This window comes from Lutra lutra, chromosome 16 (assembly GCF_902655055.1).
Source record: "Lutra lutra chromosome 16, mLutLut1.2, whole genome shotgun sequence".
Taxonomy (NCBI): Eukaryota; Metazoa; Chordata; class Mammalia; order Carnivora; family Mustelidae; genus Lutra; species Lutra lutra.
Genome location: NC_062293.1, coordinates 11,701,024 through 11,721,398, shown reverse-complemented (window position 1 = coordinate 11,721,398; position 20,375 = coordinate 11,701,024). Strand labels below are relative to the sequence as shown.

The following is a 20,375-nucleotide window of genomic DNA, read 5'->3' as shown; positions in this document are numbered from 1 at the left end:
CCTGGGTTACTGAGTATAAAGCAGTTTTTCTTCTTTTCCAGGATTACATTCCCTCACAACAAGATATCCTGCTTGCCAGAAGACCCACCAAAGGCATTCATGAGTACGACTTTGAAATTAAAAATGTGCCTTTCAAAATGGTTGATGTGGGTGGTCAAAGATCAGAGAGAAAACGATGGTTTGAGTGCTTCGACAGCGTCACGTCAATACTTTTCCTTGTTTCCTCAAGTGAGTTCGACCAGGTGCTGATGGAAGACCGACTGACCAATCGCCTCACAGAATCTCTGAACATTTTTGAAACAATCGTCAACAACCGGGTTTTCAGCAATGTCTCCATAATTCTCTTCTTAAACAAGACAGATTTGCTTGAGGAGAAAGTGCAAATTGTGAGCATCAAAGACTACTTCTTAGAATTCGAAGGGGATCCCCACTGCTTAAGAGACGTCCAAAAATTCCTGGTGGAGTGTTTCCGGAACAAACGCCGGGACCAGCAGCAGAAGCCTTTGTACCACCACTTCACCACCGCTATCAACACGGAGAACATCCGCCTCGTTTTCCGCGACGTGAAGGATACCATTCTTCACGACAACCTCAAGCAGCTCATGCTACAGTGATGTACAGAAAGACTGGCCGTTTAATACCTTCTGTCTTTTGATTGTTTTCTGTTCATTTTGTTTTTCTAAAATAGCAGTTTACAACAGGAATTAGAAAAATCTGGATTCTAAGTTTAACTTCTTGGAAATCTTAGTCCCCCTCCTGCAGACTCGGGTTTGTGGCCGAAAGCTGCTGAGTAACACATCACCGAAACCTGTTGACGTTCAGCCTTTGATCTGTTTCACTGTGGCTTCCCTCTGAGGGGTTTGTAGCTTCCTGCCAAGCCTCTGACTGGGGAGAGTTCGGGCTCCAGCTTCTCCCACTTCTCCAGCTGAATTCTGTAGTGCCAAGTTCCGAAGGTGTCCTCGAAGCCTTATTGGTATGAGGTTAAGGACATTCAGTTCCGAAAAAAGCAAGACCCCTTTTATCTGCCCTGCGCCCGGCCGCGACCCTCGTGCCTAGCTTTAGGGTGACCTTGTTTGGAAGGGCTGTCGGAAAAAGGTTCGACCTAAGGACTGGCATTTTGTAGCTGTACACAGATTTAGCCTTCGTGTTTTTTTTAATTGCTTGTATAGCGGCAGTTGATTAGTTTTAAAATTTCTGTGGTTTCTGAAGGTAATGTTCTTGGTGTTTTACAGTTTACATAAGGATTCCTAGTCTGATGCTCGTGGAGTTTCACAAATGGTACAGGGCAGGGGGAGGGGAACAAGAGGCGAGCCAATGCCCTACAGAGTGTTTGGTGCAGAGTAATGAGTGAAATACAATGTGCCCTTTTCATATTTAAGTATCATGTCATAAATGTGCCACATATGAGGCATTCTGGCTATAGCAGCAACTATAAAAATTACAAATCGGTTGATAACAGAGCTTTCTGAATAAAACATACCCCTTCCAGGGCGTTAGGTGCTTTACGCTCAGACTTGTTCGTCCTGTCTCGGGGCCTTCAGGTCCTCGCTGCAGAGAAGCACTGTTGTACCATCGCAGACATCTTTCTGTTCTCCCGTCTGTTCCCACCAACTCCGACTGTGGCGTTCATGGGAGTTTTTGTTTATTTGGAGCTTGCCAAGGGCAGTATTTTCCTGTCAAACGACTCAAGAAGGCATGATTTGAGATTCCTGTTCATGTGTCTCCAAAAGATACGTTTCTATCATTATTGCTAATGAAATTCTAGCTTTATTGAGGTACATTTTGAATGTCTTGAAGATACTTCTAAGGACAAGTAGTGATTTTTTTAGTTCACACCGAAAGATGGTTACATTTGACCTCTCCTCAGCACATACGAGAGGAACATGTACCCTTGAGGACAGATACGGTGGTGGTGAACTCATCAGAAGGGTTCGTTTGCAGTACTAGAATAGTGCCTGCTAGGTTGGGTGTGGTGTGAGACGGGGGCTAAAGAGGCAAACGCCCCAGGCCTGGTGACAGTTGGGAAAATCGGATAGCTTTTCTCCTTTTCCTGGAAATTGGGATTAAGACTGTGACATCTGTGACTTTACTGTAGAGCTGTGTTCTCAGGTATTCTATTGGCTAGAAAGTCCTTGAAAGATTGGTCAACATTACAGATCACGCAGCCTTTCCAAGGCCATGGCTCTTGGTCTGTCTGGTGTCTAGTGCGAAAGTAGGGCTTTCCCAGGAACTAACCAGGGATTGTTCTTAACCGTTCCTGACTTTTCTTGCATTTGAAGTTCCACCATCATTTTATCCATAACTTTCAGCGTGTCCATGCCTTGGTCATGCACGAGCTACAGACATGTAGCCCAGCATCCTAAAGCAAGTCTTCATAGTATATAGCTCATGCATGTTTGAATACTTCTACATCCAGTGCTTCTCGCCAAAAAGAATACAGTGTTTAAATTCACAAATTAGAGTAACATCAGTGCTAGTGGATATCAGAATGCATGCACAGTAACATTTGGACTTTTTGCTGGAGAGTCTGTGCACAGATTGCACAACTACTTTAATTGAATGGCCCAAACCATTGCCCTCCAGCGAAGGCTAAGGTTCCCGGTACAAAGAGGAAACTTAGTCTTACTCGAGTTGTGTTTAAGATCTGTGATGCAAACCGTAAACACTGCCTGACAGCAGCAGTCACTAAGTTGTCCCTTTCGACTACCACCAAGACATGTCAAAACACCAGATAGGTAAGGTATTATTCTGGGTGTTTGTGATTTTCCTTCCTGGTGTTTGTGATGTCTCAACGTTCTTTTAAAATAAAGTTTAGACCATACTTTGAGGCAACAGGTTACTTCTCCTTAATGGCAGGCTTGTTTAGACAGTGGAGGTGTGAGGCTCAGTCTGAAGGCTTTGGCTCACATGTTTTTATAGACTGTATTTTAAAACCATTTGAAGGAGTCTTAATACCTGTATTATGAAAACTAGATCCTTTTGAAATACCACTATATGAAGAAGGAGATGGAACTTAGTGAACCAAATTTAAAAGGTGCTCACAGCTTTCACCACGCTAGCTCCCCTCATTTCTAAAAACAGTGGCTTAAGGTTCTTTGGTGTCTTTGCTTTTTTAAGTCTTAATCAAGGTCATGATTTGGAATGAAATGTGCCTAATTCTCTATTACATTGTGTTCCTCAACTCAAATGTCTTCTCGTTGAATTCTTAAGAAATGTCACAAAAGTGCCCTCATTGGCCTCAGAGAAATGTATAATATACAGAGTTGCCTTATAAATCAAAGAATGCTACAAATTTGGGCCCTGATTTTCATAGGGAAAAGGTTTTGCCAAATGTTTTCTGAGGATCCACATCACGGAAGCCTTGCCTCTGCCACTTAAATATTCTGTTTTTGATAACCCGAATCATTGCTTTCTGCCAACCAGTGTATGACATTGAGGTCTTCACTCCAGCGTTACCGTGTGGCAGAGGCACCCGGTAGCCGGAGAGCAGCCGAGGGGTGGGGGGCGGCCCCGACCACCCGTGTCTGTTCTGTTTTGGAAGTTGCACCGGTGCGACCTAGGCTGGGAAGCTCCGCTGGTGAACCTCTCAAGTTGAGGTTGTTTAGGGAAACCCTTTTTCAGCTGGTGGCAGTGATTGGTTTCAAGTAGAAGGAAGTAAGAGTATGTCAATCCCAGAGATGATGAGAAGTAGTGATTTTGATGCAACGGAAATAGTACGCCCCTGCCATTTTTGTGTAAGAGAGAATGAATAAATCTGAACTTGCAGTGTGGACCCAAGTACTTGTATTTATGCTTTTGACAAAAATGTATTTTCAGCCTTAGTACACATATCCGGTTATGCCTTATTTATGTGAAGAATGAAGTTACCCCAGTCCTGTTCTGTTATGTTCTGAAATTCAAATCACTATTGGAGAAGGCCTCAAATTGGTGCTTTCATTATGTAATGATCCATTTAGACAAAACCCCAAACCAAGCTGTTTGGAACAAGTTTCTCTCCATTGCAATTTGTAGCAATGTTATTTCTGTCTGTGTAATAAGAAGGCTAAAGATCAGTGTTAACTCTGAATTTCTTGCTTGAATCCATGAAATCATGCCTGTAAAAGCTCAGTCAAACATTTGTAACAAACTCCCCAATAAATCTAGAGAAAGTCGCTCTGTTACCTTTTTATTGCTTTTAGTTTAATGGAAGGAATCAAGCACAGAAAGTTTGCACGGGTGTTTTCCGGTCGGAAGTTTGACTTCGTCCTGGGTCACTTTATGTCGCTTTCCCATCATTTCCGCATGTTCGCTTCCGTCCGTTGGATACGCACGGGGTGTGCCGCTTCCCTCTAAGGACTGATTTTCCTCCATTGATAGGGTGCAGCCTGCCCTTTCAGCCTAGTAAAGCATGAGGACTGGGGATTGCACGAGAGCGGGTGTGGATGAGTCTCCACAGTCCAAGTGAGGCGGATGGTATGATCCTTACCCATTATCTTATGGTACGAGGTTAGGGCTTCAAAGGTTTATACTAGAAATAAAGTAGAGGTCTACACCTGAACATTTGAAACAGGTTGGACTTTATGGTTTTTTCAAGTCCCATCAAGGCCATGTCAACCTTGGGCTGGTGAGTGGTTATTAACAACATTTGAAGTAGTGTTTGTACCATTATCATTCTTGTAACTATACTTGAATGTATAGTTAGCATGTAAGGGGACACACTCATTCTTATGGCATCCAGGTCTAACCGTCTGATTTCAAATGCCAGAGCTTATATGGAACAAAAAGTGAATGATGGGGCACTGTTTCCTGGGTTGATGGCAGGTTTGGGGACCTAGCCATATCTGCTGTTGAGAAAAAAATTTCCAGCTCAAAGTATGCGTACATTTTCATTGTGGAAGTGGTGATAGGAATATGCTACTTCCTGGGTATCTGACTTGGGCTTGTATTTAGAAAGCTTGTTCATGATATTTCTTGCCATAGTAAGTGATATACATCTGTCCTCAGTGACGCCCATTTGATGGTACCAAGGGGGAACAGAGGGGGCGGGTAGGAATTAATTCTTGGAAGGTATATGTAACAATGCAACAAACTATACCATTTACTCTCTCCTTTACCTCTTACTTGAAAGCAGAATGGCAGCATGTTTTAAATGGCTTTTCTGTACCACTCTACCTGAGAGCTCATTTACCACAAGAAGCCTTATCCGAAAGTATATTTTGTAACAACCTCACAGATACTGTACCCAACAAAACGTGATTTGTATTAGCTTTGTATAAAAGTATTTGTGGCTTAGATTTTTTATACGTATTATATCTTTTTATAACTTTCCAGGAACTAAGAAGCACGTTATCTGATATTGTACATTTTTTTTCCTGTCAGTGCTTTAGTTCAGGATTGGCAATAAATTATTTCTAAAGGAGATCTGAAAGTGGAAAGCATGGTTTGATTTTACACAAATGAGTTGCTAGTCATGAAGGCTTTTTACTTTTGTACATATTTTGCAAAAATTTTGCCTCTTGCTATTAATATTTGCTTTGTAAAAATTACATTTAATAAACATTTATAAACTATTCAATACCATGATGTTATTTAAACCAACAGTTTGATAAATGTAAAATATAAAGCAGATAGTTAAGTTTGGAAGCAAAAGCGTAGTGATTTGAAACACTGAAATCTTAGCAGATCGCCAACAATATTTTGCATTCCTATTAACCTATAAATTTGTCCTTATTGTAGATGGGGAGGTAGACTTCATCCAAGGAAGCTCCCAGACACTTAATATGTTTGCATATAGGAATGGGGGAAGGGCAGCCACCCCTTTATCTCTCCATTCTTTTTATTTTATTTTATTTTATTTTATTTTATTTATTTGACAGAGAGAAAGTGAGAGATCACAAGCAGGCAGGCAGAGAGGAAGGGGAAGCAGGCTCCCTGCTGAGCAGAGAGCCCGATGCAGGGCTCCATCCCAGGACCCTGAGATCATGACCTGAGCCGAAGGCAGAGGCTTAACCCACTGAGCCACCCAGGTGCCCCTATCTCTCCATTCTTAAGATTGCTTAAACCACACTATAATGTTGGGAGTTGTGTTTGCCCACCTGCGGGAGTAATGCTCTTAGGTCTGTTGTGATCGAAATAGTGTTTTTAAAAACCAACATACGACCACTCATTTTTCTTAATAAACTTTATTTTAGATTGTGACTTACAGAAAAATTGCAAAGGTCATAGAGTTCCCCAATACACCACATCCTTTACATGGTTGCCCCAGTTAATACATTCTGCCCAAGGTACATTTGTCATAAAGAACCAGTACTGGGATTTTATTATTAACTAAAGCCCACACTTCATTCCCATTTCCTTAGTTGTTCCCTGATGTCCCTTTCTGCTCCAGAATGCATCCGGGATACAAGAGTGCCTAGAATTGTCCTGTCTTCAGCTCCTCTTGGCCAGTACAGGTTCTCAGACATCATTGCTGATGACCATGGCAGGTTTGAGAAGGAACACTGGTCGGGTATACTTAGGTGGCCCCTCTGTTGGGATCTGTCTGCTGCGTTTCTCTTGATAAGTCTCAGTTGATAAGTTTCTCTTGATAAGACTGCAGAGGTAAAGCCCCGTCCTCATCAAATCCTGTCCCGCACACTACCCATCTTAACTTTGGCTAAATTAGAAGTTGTTAAATAACCTTGGACATGCTCATACCTTTGCTTAGGTGGCATATATCGAAAACAGCATGTGCTTGCCTGAAGCAGAATGAAGGGCCATTCCCCGCAGTCAGAATCATAACAGCAGGTGCGAATAAAGGTTCGGTGGCCATGACTGCCCCAGACTGGTTGGCTCCAGGCCTTAGCGGCAAAGAAACATTCTGTTCTGAGGTCTCGTCTTGAACATGAATTTCACTCTTGGTCCCAAGAAAAAGGGAGGTAGAAAAATTTGGACTGAGAAATATCTACAAATCTACAAATATCTACAAACATACCTTGAAAACAGGCCGTTGAAGCTTTCTTTGAGAGACTGAAGATCTTTTAAGGTTGAAATTAAAATCATGAGCATTTGAATCCCCAAAAGAAATCAAGAAGGCTTAAGAAAAAAATTTTTTTTCTCCTGCTATTGTTGGAAAAAAAGGATATTTCTTTGTCAAAGGAAGTAGCTTAAGACTCCATTATTATTGTCCAGTAAAATGTATGAGCACCACCGTGGTAATGGGCGTGAGATGCTCTTGAAATGACCTGTTCCCTTGCCCACAGTGTGGGTTGTCGGAAGAGAAAAGAGACTGGTTTCAAGAAGGCCGGAAACTCAAGAGAGTTTTTAGGTTCAACCAGAGGTTGTTTTGGTGACGGAAAATTTGGCAAATCCTCAAAAAACAAATGACCGAGGACAGTGTTTTAAAATATATGCTGTAATTTTTCCTCAGAAATTAGTGGGGCAACCAAAATAACAGTACTGTGGTTGCGAGGAGTATCTACGAAAACACTGCGCAGCTAGATTTCACAAGGGTCCCCTTTCAAGTACACGGAGACAACAAAAGGCTCACACAAGGGTTCGATACAAGCGAACCATTCAGGGCAGTTGTGTGCAGCTTCTCTGCCGGCCAAAAGAATACAGAGGGAAGTTGTGTCCAGAATTAACATTTATACTGAGTGGAGGAGTGTGTTGGTTTTTCTTTCCCCGTGGAGGTACATGATAAGAAAATGTAAGCAACAAAGTCTTTTTCCCAAAGTTGATTGTCCTTTTGTAATTTACTACACCGCAGCCTCAGGCTTCCGTTTGAGCTTTGGTCTGGGTCAAACATCGCAGAAGAGGGGGGACATGCTTATAAGACGAAACTGAAGGTCAAACTGCTGACCTTGAGAGCGAAAAAGTATACTTCGTTTTTTTTATTTTTCTGCGGAAAAACCCAATTCGTGTAAGTCTGGCAGGATTTAACTAGCTGGTTTATTTCAGCGCTAGAACGAGCTCCTCCAAACTTCATCCCGAATAAAGAGAGCATCACAGCACCTGTGGCTCAGCGATATTGGTGACGTCACATATTAAAGTGAGTTCTGTACACGCAATCCTTGCGTGTATGTAGCGGGCTTAGTTTGGGGGGAAAATGCTGTGAATCAGTGTAGAAATGGTGACATGCCAGGCTAGGACCTGGATGGGAATAAAGAGTCTCAATTCAACCCAGGCATACTGTACGGCATGAGCCTCTCTGTAAAGTATACCGGACAAAATTACACTCAGCCCATCTGCCCAACATTCAAGGCATCTAGCATCGACCTCCCTTGCCGGCCAACCCTCCCTTCCAGCTGCCTTCACCCACTTAAACCAGCTCTACTGCTTCCCCCCACGCCTCCTTCTCTCTGGTGCGCTTTGCCCCAGGCCAGATCCTACTCACCTTCAAGCCCAGCTCTGAAGAAGACTTCTGGTTTCCCGCCCTCCCCGAGACCAGTAGCAGTTTCCTTCCCTTGTGTGCCTCTCCCACCTTCTTCCTCTCCCTGGACACGTCAAGCCTTCTACCTTATTTTCGAGCTATTTCTCAGCTCCTCTCCTGATGGTGACGTGAACTCAAAATTGCTATGCAGATGTCCTCGCTAAGCTCCCTGAGTGCCTGTTGGACACACCTGACTATTCCTTTTTTTTTTTTAATATTTTATTTATTTATTTGACAGAGAGAGAGATCACACGTAGGCAGAGAGGCAGGCAGAGAGAGAGGGGGAAGCAGGCTCCCCGCTGAGCAGAGAGCCCGACCCGGGGCTTGATCCCAGGACCCTGAGATCATGACCTGAGCTGAAGGCAGAGGCTTTAACCCACTGAGCCACCCAGGCGCCCCTCCTTTTATTTATTTATTTTTTTAAAAAAGATTTTATTTATTTATTTGACAGACAGAGATCACAAGTAGGCAGAGAGGCAGGCAGAGAGAGAGAGAAGTAGGCTCCCTGCTGAGCAGAGAGCCTGATGCAGGGCTCGAACCCAGGACCCTGAGATCATGACCTGAGCCGAAGGCAGAGGCTTAACCCACTAAGCCACCCAGGTGCCCCTCCTTTTTTATTTTATTTTTTTAAAGATTTTATTTATTTATTTGTCAGAGAGAAACGGCGAGAGAGGGAACACAAGCAGGGGGAGTTGGGGAGGGAGAAGCAGCCTTCCCGCAGAGCAGGGAGCCCGACCCAGAGCTCGATCCCAGGATCCCGGGACCGTGACCTGAGCCGAAGGCAGACGCTTCACGACTGAGCCACCCAGGCGCCCCACACCTAACTACCCCTAAGTGTAACCAACACAGTGTCCACTTCTCAGGAAACTCCCATTTCTGACAGGAGCCTGAGTGAAGCCAGACTGTGAAGAAGTAGCCTCTGAGTTGACTATCACCAGCTTCAGGAGGGACCTGATTCCATTGCTGATCTGAGACACCAGGAGGCTGAGCTAATGGCTTCCATGTTCTTTCCTACGTTCAGATTCTCGAAAGCCTACTAGAATACTCCAACATGTAACAAAAATTGTTTATAGAAGAATATAATAGTATTACAGTCTCTAGTACAAAATTCCTATGATAAGGTCTTTAGTTTTTCCTCAAAGAAAGAAACATAATAAAGAGGGGACTGCGAGGGGGAAATTCTTTGAAGATGTTAAAGGTAACCCAACAGGTTTTGAAAAAACGGACCCCCAGTGTTTTGCTATTTTTTTTTTCGTGCACTCTGCCCTCAGAGGGAATTTCCCCATAACAAGAGCACGTTAGTCTTCCTGAGGTACTGAAAGTTAGGATCTGGCAGCCTCTGAAAGTCGTGGGAACTTCCACATTCATTTGTGTTAATGGCCACCATCTTAGTTCAACCTGCTATAAAACCCACGAAGGACAGCAGTGGGCTTCTCCCCATCTGTAGACCAGAAGCCCGAGATCAGGATGTGAGCACGACGGGGTTCTGGAGATCACCCTTCTCGGCTTTGCACACTGCCAACTTCTCACTGGCAGAAAGAGCTAGTTGGCCGCTTCTTCTAAAGGTACTAATCCATCCATCAGGACTCCACCATCATGGCCAAAGCCCCCATCTCCAAATACCATCACACCGAGATCAGGGTCTCAACATGTGAATGGCGGGAAGGGGGTGACCTTCAGCTCATAACAGTCCACCAAAATGTCATCACGACTGGCTTGGATCCAGCTTGATCTGCTTTTTTTTTTTTCCTCCTCCAAGAAGAACCACTATTTTCAGTGATCAGAGCTGAGATAAGGACCCAGCAGCTTCTGAGCATCTTCTGTTTCGACACCTTTTTTGGTATGTTTCTTTTCATATACTACAAAAAATGTTTGGTGGAAAACCACCCCTAATCTTACCACTCGATCACAAATGCTGTAAGTAAGTGTGATCTTTCTGTCTTCGTCAGTCTTCCCGGTATGTGATTCAGTGACATGTCATTAGCATAAGTCCCAAGGATAATTGTTTTATTTTTTTTTATTTTTTATTTTTTTTAAAGATTTTATTTATTTATTTGACAGACAGATCACAAGCAGGCAGAGAGGCAGGCAGAGAGAGAGGAGGAAGCAGGCTCCCTGCTGAGCAGAGAGCCCGATGCGGGGCTCGATCCCAGGACTCTGAGATCATGACCTGAGCCGAAGGCAGCGGCTTAACCCACTGAGCCACCCAGGCGCCCCAGGATAATTGTTTTAAATAGTTGCATAGTTCACCTAGTACCTGCCTGTTTTATTACTAAATGAATAAAATTGCCTACCATCACGATTTGAGATATCTTCCCCAAATGGAGAATTATTCATGCAAAATCAGTGATCTGCCCTATGTGGGATCAGTTTTAGACCTTTCTGTTCTCTCCTACAGTGCCTCAAACAGTGTCAAGGTCTTTGAGATGTGGGATGTATGAGGGACATAGGAGGACTCAGAACCAGGCACTGGTGTCTAGGAGGAAAAAGTCAGGCTCTACAATCATCTGAGCGGCAAGCATTCGAAAACGAAGTGGGTGTCGTCATTGTTACTGTTGTCAGAACCGATCACGTCTCAGGTCTGGGCGAGAAGTTGTCTTTAGCCCAGTCCTCAAGTAACCAAGGTTTTTGTAACAACATTTAAATCACGTTCAATGAGCGCCTGAAAGAATTCTTACCATGAATAGCGACCAGGGAGATATAAATCAGAGCCGCAATGAGGTACCGCTTCACAGCTATTAGGATGACTAGAATTGTTTTTTGTTGTTGTTGTTGTTGTTTTTTAATGAGTGTCAGTGTTGGTGAGGATGTAGAGAAATTGGAACCCTCAGGCATCCTCGGTGTGTATAACCCCTTTGGAAAAAAGTCTGTCAGTTCCTCAAAACATTAAATATGGGATGACTGTATGATCCAGCAATTTCGGTCCTTGGTCTAAGCCACAGAGAAATGAAAACATACATCCGTACAAAAATGTGTGCATGAGTGTTTATGCCAGCATCATCAATAATGGACAAAAAGTTGAAACAGCCCAAATGCCCAGCAAGTGATGAATCCGTAAAATATGACCTATCCGTACAAGGAAATATTATTTAATACAATGAATAAAGTACTGATCCATGCTGTAAGATAGACGAACCTTGAAGACATGTCAAGTTAAAGAAGTCAGACACTAAGGGCTTCATCTTTACAATCATATTATCTAATTCAATTTACAGGCAATGCCCAGAGCAGGCAAATCTGTAGATACAGAACATATATTGATGATTATTTGGGGAAAACAGGCAGCGCTAGTAAGGGGTACAGGCTTCCTTGGGGGATGATAACATTGTCCTCAAATTAGATTGCGGTAATGCTCTCATAACACTGTGAATGAGTTAAGACCCCCCTTATGAAATTGAATATAAGATGCTTAGAGTCTAGGGGCCCCTGGGTGGCTCCGTCCATTCAGCTTGATTTCAGCTCAGAGCATGAGCTCATGGGTTGTGGGATCTAGCCCCATGTTGGTCTCTGCACTTGGCAGGAGTCTGCTGGAGAGTCTCTCCCCCTGCCCCTCCCCCTGCTCATACTCTCACTCTATCTTTCTTAAATAAATAAATCTTTTTTTGTTTTTTAAAGATGCTTAGAGTCTAGCGGGACAGAAAAGATATGTGCATAAATAATTAAGGCCAGTTATACAGTAAGAAATACCAGTCAAGGGGACGATAAATTGCTGTGTGCCTTCAGAGAAAGGTAATTCCTTCCACCAAGATGGCCTCGGGGACACTCTTGCAGAAGAGAAGGCCTTCCAAGATGACTTACACATACCTGAATGTGAGGAGTGGGATAGGCTGCATGTTGGCTGGGTGGAACGGCAGAGAAATGAGAAGCACTTTTCACTGAGCAGTCTTCTGTAAGGCACTAGAAATAGGAGAACCATCTCCACTAACCCCATCCCAAGAAGCTCACTGTCCAGTAAGGGAAACAAAAATAGGAAAGGCTATGAAAAAAGATGAATAAGTCATAGGGAGCTCTAATCAGAGGGTACAGCATGTGTAAAGGTCAGGGGGCCCAGGAGGAGCTTACAAATGGCGGGGAGCAGCAAGAACCCTCCCTGAGAGTCGGAGAGGACCAGAGAGGCAAAACCCATGGCAAAATATTCATTGCTCATTATGTGCAAATTCTGTGTAGCTGAAGTTTTTCAGAATTAAAGAGCTAGAGGGGTGGCTGGGTGGCTCAGCCAGTTAAGCGTCTGCCTTCGGCTCAGGTCACCATCCCGGGTTCCTGAGATCGAGCCCCACATGGGGCTCCCTGCTCAGTGGGGAGTCTGCTTCTCCCTCTGCCGCTCCCTCCGCTTGTGCTCTCTCTTTTCCTCTCGAATAAGCAAATAAAATATTAAAGAAAAAAAGAATAAAAAGCTAGAAAAAAGAAAGACATCATGGCCCTGTGGGCGGTGGTGATGTAAATATTAAAAACAGCTTCAAAGCCTAGACTTGAGTCGGGCCCCTACCAGTAGGCACTCAGGGCCGAGTTATGGCAAATCTATGACATCAAGACGCTATCTCCTCTCGCTACTCCTCGGGTGGCCTCCTTCCCACAAAGCCCCATGGGGCTACCGCTCTCTCCAGCCTGCCGACCATCCATCTCTGTAATGGCCTCTGTGCTCAGTAATACAAGAGGTCCAAGCCGCCCGTTCCAGCACAGGACACACCCCGTTACATTGTTTTCACGCAAGCTTTCGAATCCAAATTAGGACATTTCTAGAGAATTGCGGGACTGCCTTTTCTTTTCATTTTGGAAGCTTATTTAAGGAATGATCATGGGATGTTTCTGTGATTGATAAACAAGAGGGTGATCTTGGAAGCAAGACGAGCTTAGATTCAAATCCAAACTCTTATGAAGCTGTGTGACTTCAGGCAAATTACTTAGCTTTTCTGGGCGTTGACTGACTCTCTTCTGTCACACCCACCGCTATACGTTGGTTATTAAAACATGAAATGCAGAAAGGCTACAGTGTTAGGCATGGAATAAGACTTGGGGATGGCTATTGTTTTTGTCTTTAAGAATGTTTGATTTTTATCTTCATTTCTCTCTTCTATTCCCTTCGATTTCTGTCTTCCTTCTGCCCTCTCATCACCTTCTTTTTCTCCTTTTGCACCTTAACGATTTCCCACTTGAAGAAACCGGAAACCAATGTGTGAAATTCTCAACTGTAAAACTACCTTTGCCTCCCAGAGGTGACACTTGAGCTGGAAGTTCCTGAGAAAGGACTTGTGTTGTTATTTGGTGGGAGGGGGAGGGTACGGATGGAGAAGTCTGCCTTCTATTAATTAAACCTTATATTAAAAGGATCTGTAAGCAAAATACATGGGCACCTCCATCTTTTGATCGGCTGAGCTCTACAGGTAGAAAGTGTTATTAAATCAGTGTCCGATGATGGGATGCTTGGGTGGCTCAGTCAGTTAAGCGTCTGCCTTTGGTTCAGGTTTTGATCTCAGGGTGCTGGGATCGAATCCCACGTCAAGCTTCTTGCTCGGCGGGGAGCCTGCTTCTCCCTCTGCCTGCCACTCCCCCTGCTCGTGCTCTTGTTCTCTCTCTCTCGCTCTAATACCTACATAAATTCTAAACAAAACAAAACAAAAAAAACCAAAAACTTAAATCAATGACTAGTGACAAGAGAGTTCAGCTCTACTCCATTTTTACAATGGGAAAACACGAAACAGGCATTTTTTTTTTAAAGTTGGCATTATGTTCAGGCAGGTACTAAATATTCCTCAGTGCATGAAAGATTTAACACTCATTTTTCCAACATTTTTAATTCAGGCAAGATTGATACAGAGCAAATGGGGTCCCGGGTTGCCCCATCTCATTTGGACTCTTAGAAAGTGAAGAAAGGCAACATGACGTGTTCTCTGCCTGAAGCTGGTTCAGTTAGGCTCCCTCCCGGAACCTGTCTCAGTAGAGAGGACGCCCTTGCAAACCCACCTCGGGCGAGTGGAGACATCACTGGGTCTGGGGAACTCACCTGACCAAAATGGGCCCACCCATCTGCTGACTGGGTGGGCCAGAACAGAGCCCTCCCATGCAGCAAGCTATTAATTAATCAGACTCGGTCCCCCTAGCGAATTGGAGAATGGAGACAGACAGACAGACAGAGATGAGACAGAGCAATCTGTCTCTGGGGAGAGCTACACTGTATCCTGGCAGCTCTCCTGGAAGGGGCTAGAACATCCTCACTCCCCATCCTAATGGAAGCCTTGATGGTTCCCCATGCTTCAAGATGGCCCTGGGCTTCCTACATAGCTCCCAGGGCACAAGGCAGAGGCCAATGGACACAGTTAACAGGTTTTCTCCCCAACCCATTCGCTCTGCATCTTTGCATTCAGATGTCTACATTTCTTTATTCCTTTTTGAGGTAATATATTTATAAGAGCCTTCCCGAATGTATTTGCTGTTGCAGTAGCAAATCCACTCAAATATCCAGAATGTTCTCCCCCATCTCAAGACATAAGTAATGATTAAGTAATCACACCTGCAAAGACTTTTTGTCACCATACGTGGTGACATTCACAGGTTCCAGGGCTTAGGACTTGGACATTTCCCCCGGGTGGGGTGGGGGGGCGGGTAGGGGGAGTGTTCCAATGGGCTGTGATTCCGCACCTCCCCCTCTGATTTGCACTGGAGACGTGCCCTCCTATTCTCCAACTTTTGGTAACAGCAAACACGTCTGCTATCTGGCCCAGCCTTGCTCCCTTCTGACTCCCTATCTCTGGGACAACCGCATCATTTTCTCCAGGATCCTCCTGGGAGCTATCTTTGACCCTTCCAACTCCTTCCCTACCCTGCCACTGCCCCACCCATGCTTTATATGAGTCACAGATCTCAGAATCACAAAGTCTCTGAGCAGAAGGGAAACTTCCCATCTAATACTTTTGACTCAGAGACAGGGCAGGGCCCGAGAGAGGTGGTGACTGGCCCTTGTCACGTGCTGGTCTAATGGCAAGGCTGGATGAGAGTCCCAGGCCCCCAGCCCCTCCTAGCCCGGCTGCCCATCCTGGTCAGGGTCCTCCTGAGGACACCACTCCCCCATCCTTCATCTCCAGCCCTGCTCTCTCCTACTCTCCGCTGGGAACTACAGAAACCACCTGGGACCCCCTCTTCCAGCCTCCCGTTTGCCCAGTCTCCCCAGCGTCCGTTCACTGCTTTTACCTGACTTGCATCCTACCCGCCCCCCGCCCCGCCCTGTGGAAATAGCTTCAGCATCTCCCTGCGACGCAGACGCCAAGTTCAACGAGTCAGCACGCCTGTACTGAGCATCTATTATGTGCTAGCTGCTGGGATGTCGGGAGGCAGGGTCCATGATGAACCAGACCCAGGCCTGGCCTTCGATCGCCATCTGGGCTATGCACTGTCATGGCCCAGCATTCATGTGTGGCACCTGCCTTTCCGGGCCCCCCGCCTCCCCAGGCTCCCACTGCCCCAAGCAGCCCACCCCCACAGCTGGAGTGGGTCAGGGGCTTGTCCCCTGTGTGCAGAATGGCCTGTCCCTTCCTGACTCCGCAGTGCATGTGCCCGGCCCCACCCATGGATCCTGCCCGGCACTCCAGCCCAGAGCCCTGAACTTAGCCCTCTTGCCAGTATGGATCCTTCTGCAACACTTGGTCCTGCTTCCCATCCTGGGTGACAGAAGGAACCCCTGTCAGCTGCCTCATAGGGTGGTTTTCCACCTCCAACCCCGCACCGTTCCACCTGTCTCTTGTGGGTTTCGCCTGGCAGGTGGGGGAGGGGACACCTCGGTGGTCTGCCCAGCAGAGGAACCCCAAAGCTCCCCACTCTGAACGCTCTGCTTGGTGCCGCTGTGTCTCTGAGGGGGCACAGCTGCGGCTCAACAAGGTCAGGCTGGGTCCCTCCGCCCGGGGTGCTCTGTGCCAGAGCTGAGGACCCCCCGTGGGTGCCTGTCACCCATCCCCACCCCAGAGACCAGAAGCCTGGGGTCCTCGGGGAACTCCTGTTTGGTCCCCAGTCCGAAGCACTCCTGCCTGTGGTTCCACTGAGCCCGTCCTTTCTTTTGAGCCCGAGAAACCTGACCAGCCAGATGGCGCAGATTCCTGACATTTTTCTGGGCATTTTACCTAGCTCCGGGGAGTGTGGGGTTTCCAGACCTGTTGCTGTGTCACAGACTACCCCAAAACTCAGTGGCTTGAGGCAACAGCCGCGCTATTTGCATCTGTGGGTTGAGGATTTAAACGAGGCTCCAGGGTAGGGGTGGGTGGCTGGTCTCCCTCGGTGGGGGTGGGGGGGGCACCCTCTGAGTCTCCAGCACTTCTCAGGGCGGGGGAGGGGGTGCTCAGCTGGTTTGGCTCCAGAGTCTGGGGGTGGCCTTGTTCTCCTTCACGGAGGCAAGGGGCCTCTGCCTCTCCACGGGGGCCTCCCCAACCAGAGAGTCAGACTTGTCATCTGGTAACTCAGGGCCCCAAGAACCAAGGGCAGACTCCACCGGGCGTCCCTGAGGGGAAGCCAAGAGCTGGTGCCGTGTCATCCGCCACACTGCAGGGTCTGAAGCAGCCCAGACGCTAGGATTGACACCGGCAACGTCAGGAGGGGTGACTCCCAGCGGTGTGGGTCCTGGTGGCCACCGGGAGAACAACCTACTCTCCACGTCCCGTCCTTCCTGTGGGAGCCTAACTCCCTGAGATACAGAGGGGCGGCTGGACCCCTCAGCACCCCTCCTGCGGGCTGGCTCCACTGTTCTCTCCAGGGAGGAGCAGGGGGCCCCACGTGCCGTGACCCCATTGGAGTGGTCTGTTACACTGCCAGCCCTGGGCCCCAAGAGCTTCCCTTTGGATCAGCTGGAGGGAAGTAGAGCCTTTGGGTCACCTTCTTCTTTTACATATGAGAAAACCGAGTCTCATTTGAGGTTTTAGCTCATACACTTGCTAAAGGCCACATTAAAAAAAAAAAAAAAAAAGCACATGAGGTTTGAGAGCCCAGGACTCTAATTTTTTATTGAAATATAGGGAAATAGGGGCACCCCGCTGGCTCAGTTGGTGAAGCATGTGACTCTTGATCTCAGGGTTGTGAGTTCGAGCCCCTGTTGGGTGAAGAGCTTACAAAAGAAAAAAAGGAAGAAAGAAAGAAAGAAAGAAAGAGAGAAAGAAAGAAAAGAAAGAAGGAATAAAGAAAGAAAGAAAGAAAGAAAGAGAAAGAAAGAGAGAGAGAGAAAGAAAGAAAGAAAGAAAGAAAGAAAGAAAGAAAGAAAGAAAGGAGGAGGAAGAGGGAGGGAGGGAGGAAGGAAGGAAGAAAAATAGGGAGATAAATTTACTTTTCAGAATTTTCTCTCTAACCAACTTTTCCGAGCTGCATCTAATCTGTAAAACAGAAGATATCCATGCTTTCTTCCCCAAAACTTCACCCAGACGCTCACGGCTTTGCTTGGATGTACCTGATCGTTTCTCATGCTTTTGCTTGAACCCAAGAATGAGTTACATGGAGGCAGCGTCTGGGAAGACAACTCACTCCAGATGGGAGAACGCTAGTTCCCTGGAGGACAAGATGAGCCCCCACCTTCCTCTCCCAAGAGACTTTTTGGAAACATGTCCATATTTGAAAACTGTACTCAGGAAAAGGTTTGGGGGCTCTGGGTTCCCTTTTTGGCTTGTTTTTTTGCTTGCATATTTATTTCATCCAACCTCCTTTTTCCAATCTTATTCTCTTCTTTGCCTCTTTATGTCTTCTATGCTCTGCCCGAAGAAAGTCACAAAATTCGCCTCATCCTCTCCCTCTACCTTCCACGTGTACAGTCATTCCCTCCATCGAAGATGCCAGACCATGCTCACTCCACCTGCTGATACTTTTTGAGAAACGTACAATTGCCACCCCTGCAAGGAGACTTTCTTCATCCGGTTCCCTCCAAGCAAATGGGATCTCCTTCTCCTCCAAGCTTGGAACACTCAGAGCCCCTTCTGTGTGGCTCCTGCATGGGTCCTATACAGGGTTACTTGCTTTCTGCACTGTAAGCGCTGGGCTTGTGACGGACCACACTGTACTCTCCCTGAGTCACCTGGCACTGTGCCTTGCGTGGGTAAGTATTTGCTAATTGTGTGGAATTTGGCTTTGTGCATATAGAATTACCTTTCTTATCTGTCCAGAACTGTGTATAGGTGAGGTGAGCAAGCCAGAGGTCATTCCCACCTCCAAGAATTTGGAGATAGGACAATAAGATTTCCCTTGGAGATAGGGTTGCCAGACTTAGGAAATAGAAATACAGGATACCTAGTTAATTAAAATGTCCGAGAAACAATGAACACTTTTTAGAATAAGTGTACCCAATGTAATACTTGGGACACAGATAAACCGAACAGTCATTCATCGTTTCTCTGAAATTCAAATGGCTGGGACTCCTGCGCTGTGTCCGGGCAACCCTACTTTGAGAGTTCAACCATAAAGAAGGAAGGAGAAGAAAGAAGAAAGGGAAAGTCACCTTTGGAAGTCAGAACGGGTCCTTCAGCAAGACTTGATTCCAATTGGAGAATATAGGGAAAGCATATTTACAGAAACACTTCAAACCTATTGTGACATATCTTAAGAATGTGCCCATCGGGGAGGTGGGGGGTTGGCCAGAGATGGAAACTGGAGGGTGCTCTGATCTCATTGTGGAGAGAGACTCACCAGGCCTTTGAGTGGCCACTGGGATCACTCCAAAGTCCCCATGTTTGCCAGCAAAACTTACTAATCAGGTGTCCCATCGCCTCCTGGGACTGAGTGTGCTGATCTGGGACTCGTGTCTACTCAGCCTCTGCAGGGCAACTGTTAAATGTCCTTGGGGTTCTTCTGCACCATTTTCTCTTGTGTCCCCAGGGGACACCCAGTGACAGTAACTTGAGTTTTCTTTCAATTCCCTCACTCTGCTTTGCCGGCTGGCTACCACGGCAAACGGCACAATCCATTTCCCCAGGGTCTAAGGCCAAGAGCGTAGGAAGCAGCCTTTATCAAATGTTTCCTCTATCTTACGTAATCCTTGTAACAACTCCATCCCGGCTTCAGAGACACAGAAATCGACCTTGAGAGATGTCGTGACATCTCCTCCCAGGTCACACACTCAGTAAGTGGCACAGCTGGGACTCAAACCCATGGCTTCTTCCCATGCTTATTAACCTTCATTGACACTTTGACAAGCCTCTTTCTTTGCATACACATACACCCATGGTTTTAGAGAAATAGTCTCAAGTTATATACAGTGTTCGGAAATTTTAAAAAAGAAACTTTATTAAAAAAAAAAGAAACTTTAAAAATTTGTTTAAAATTTTTATTTATTTTTTTAAAGATTTTATTCATTTGAGAGAGAGAGAGAGAGAGCACAAGCAGGGGGAGAGGCAGAAGGAGAGGGAGAAGCAGGCTCCCCACTGAGCAGGGAGCCCAATGTCGGATTTGATCCCAGGACCCCGAGATCATGACTTGAGCCAAAGGTAGATGCTTAACTGAGCCACCCAGGTACCACAAATCTTTTTTAAAAAATTCAGCAAGGTGTGGGGGACATCCTTCCAGGTATGTGCTCCCAAAAGCCATGCCATAGAACCATGCAAAGTAGAGCTTTGAACATTAACAAATACTTTGGCAACAAAAACAAGCTCAAGAAGATTCCAGATACGAAATCCAAATGTGAAGGAGTAAGAAATATTCATCCTGGAAAGAAACATCCTCACGCCCTCTCACATCCAGGGCCATCAATAAAAGCCTAATAATCTGTTTCAAAGCCACTGGATAGCCACCCACAGGCAGCAGAACCTTTCCATGCTCTGTTTGATGGGAGGACGGAAGGGATTTGAATTACCATTTAAAAGGCTTTACCCAGGTTACTAGGCTGGATCCTGGATCAAGGGAGGGGTGTACCTCAAACCAGAGACCCTAAATAGGAGGGAAAAGGAGGGTCTGTAAGGGAGCACAAGGGGGAGACCCCGGCCAGTTTCTTTTTACACCTGCTGTTTCAGAAGCCGGTCACTGTCGCGACTGT

The 20,375-nt window shown here is 46.0% G+C and overlaps 1 protein-coding gene across 1 annotated transcript in view; it reads left to right on the top strand.

Annotated features, from left to right (window-relative positions):
* GNA13 (G protein subunit alpha 13) overlaps positions 1 to 4,151 on the top strand; it is a 40,109-nt gene extending 35,958 nt beyond the window's left edge. Inside the window, exon 4 of the mRNA XM_047706900.1 lies at positions 42 to 4,151. Coding sequence (XP_047562856.1) covers positions 42 to 614 — 573 coding nt within the window. The 3' untranslated portion in view covers positions 615 to 4,151. The remainder of the gene's footprint in view (positions 1 to 41) is intronic.
* Positions 4,152 to 20,375: the final 16,224 nt, after the last annotated feature.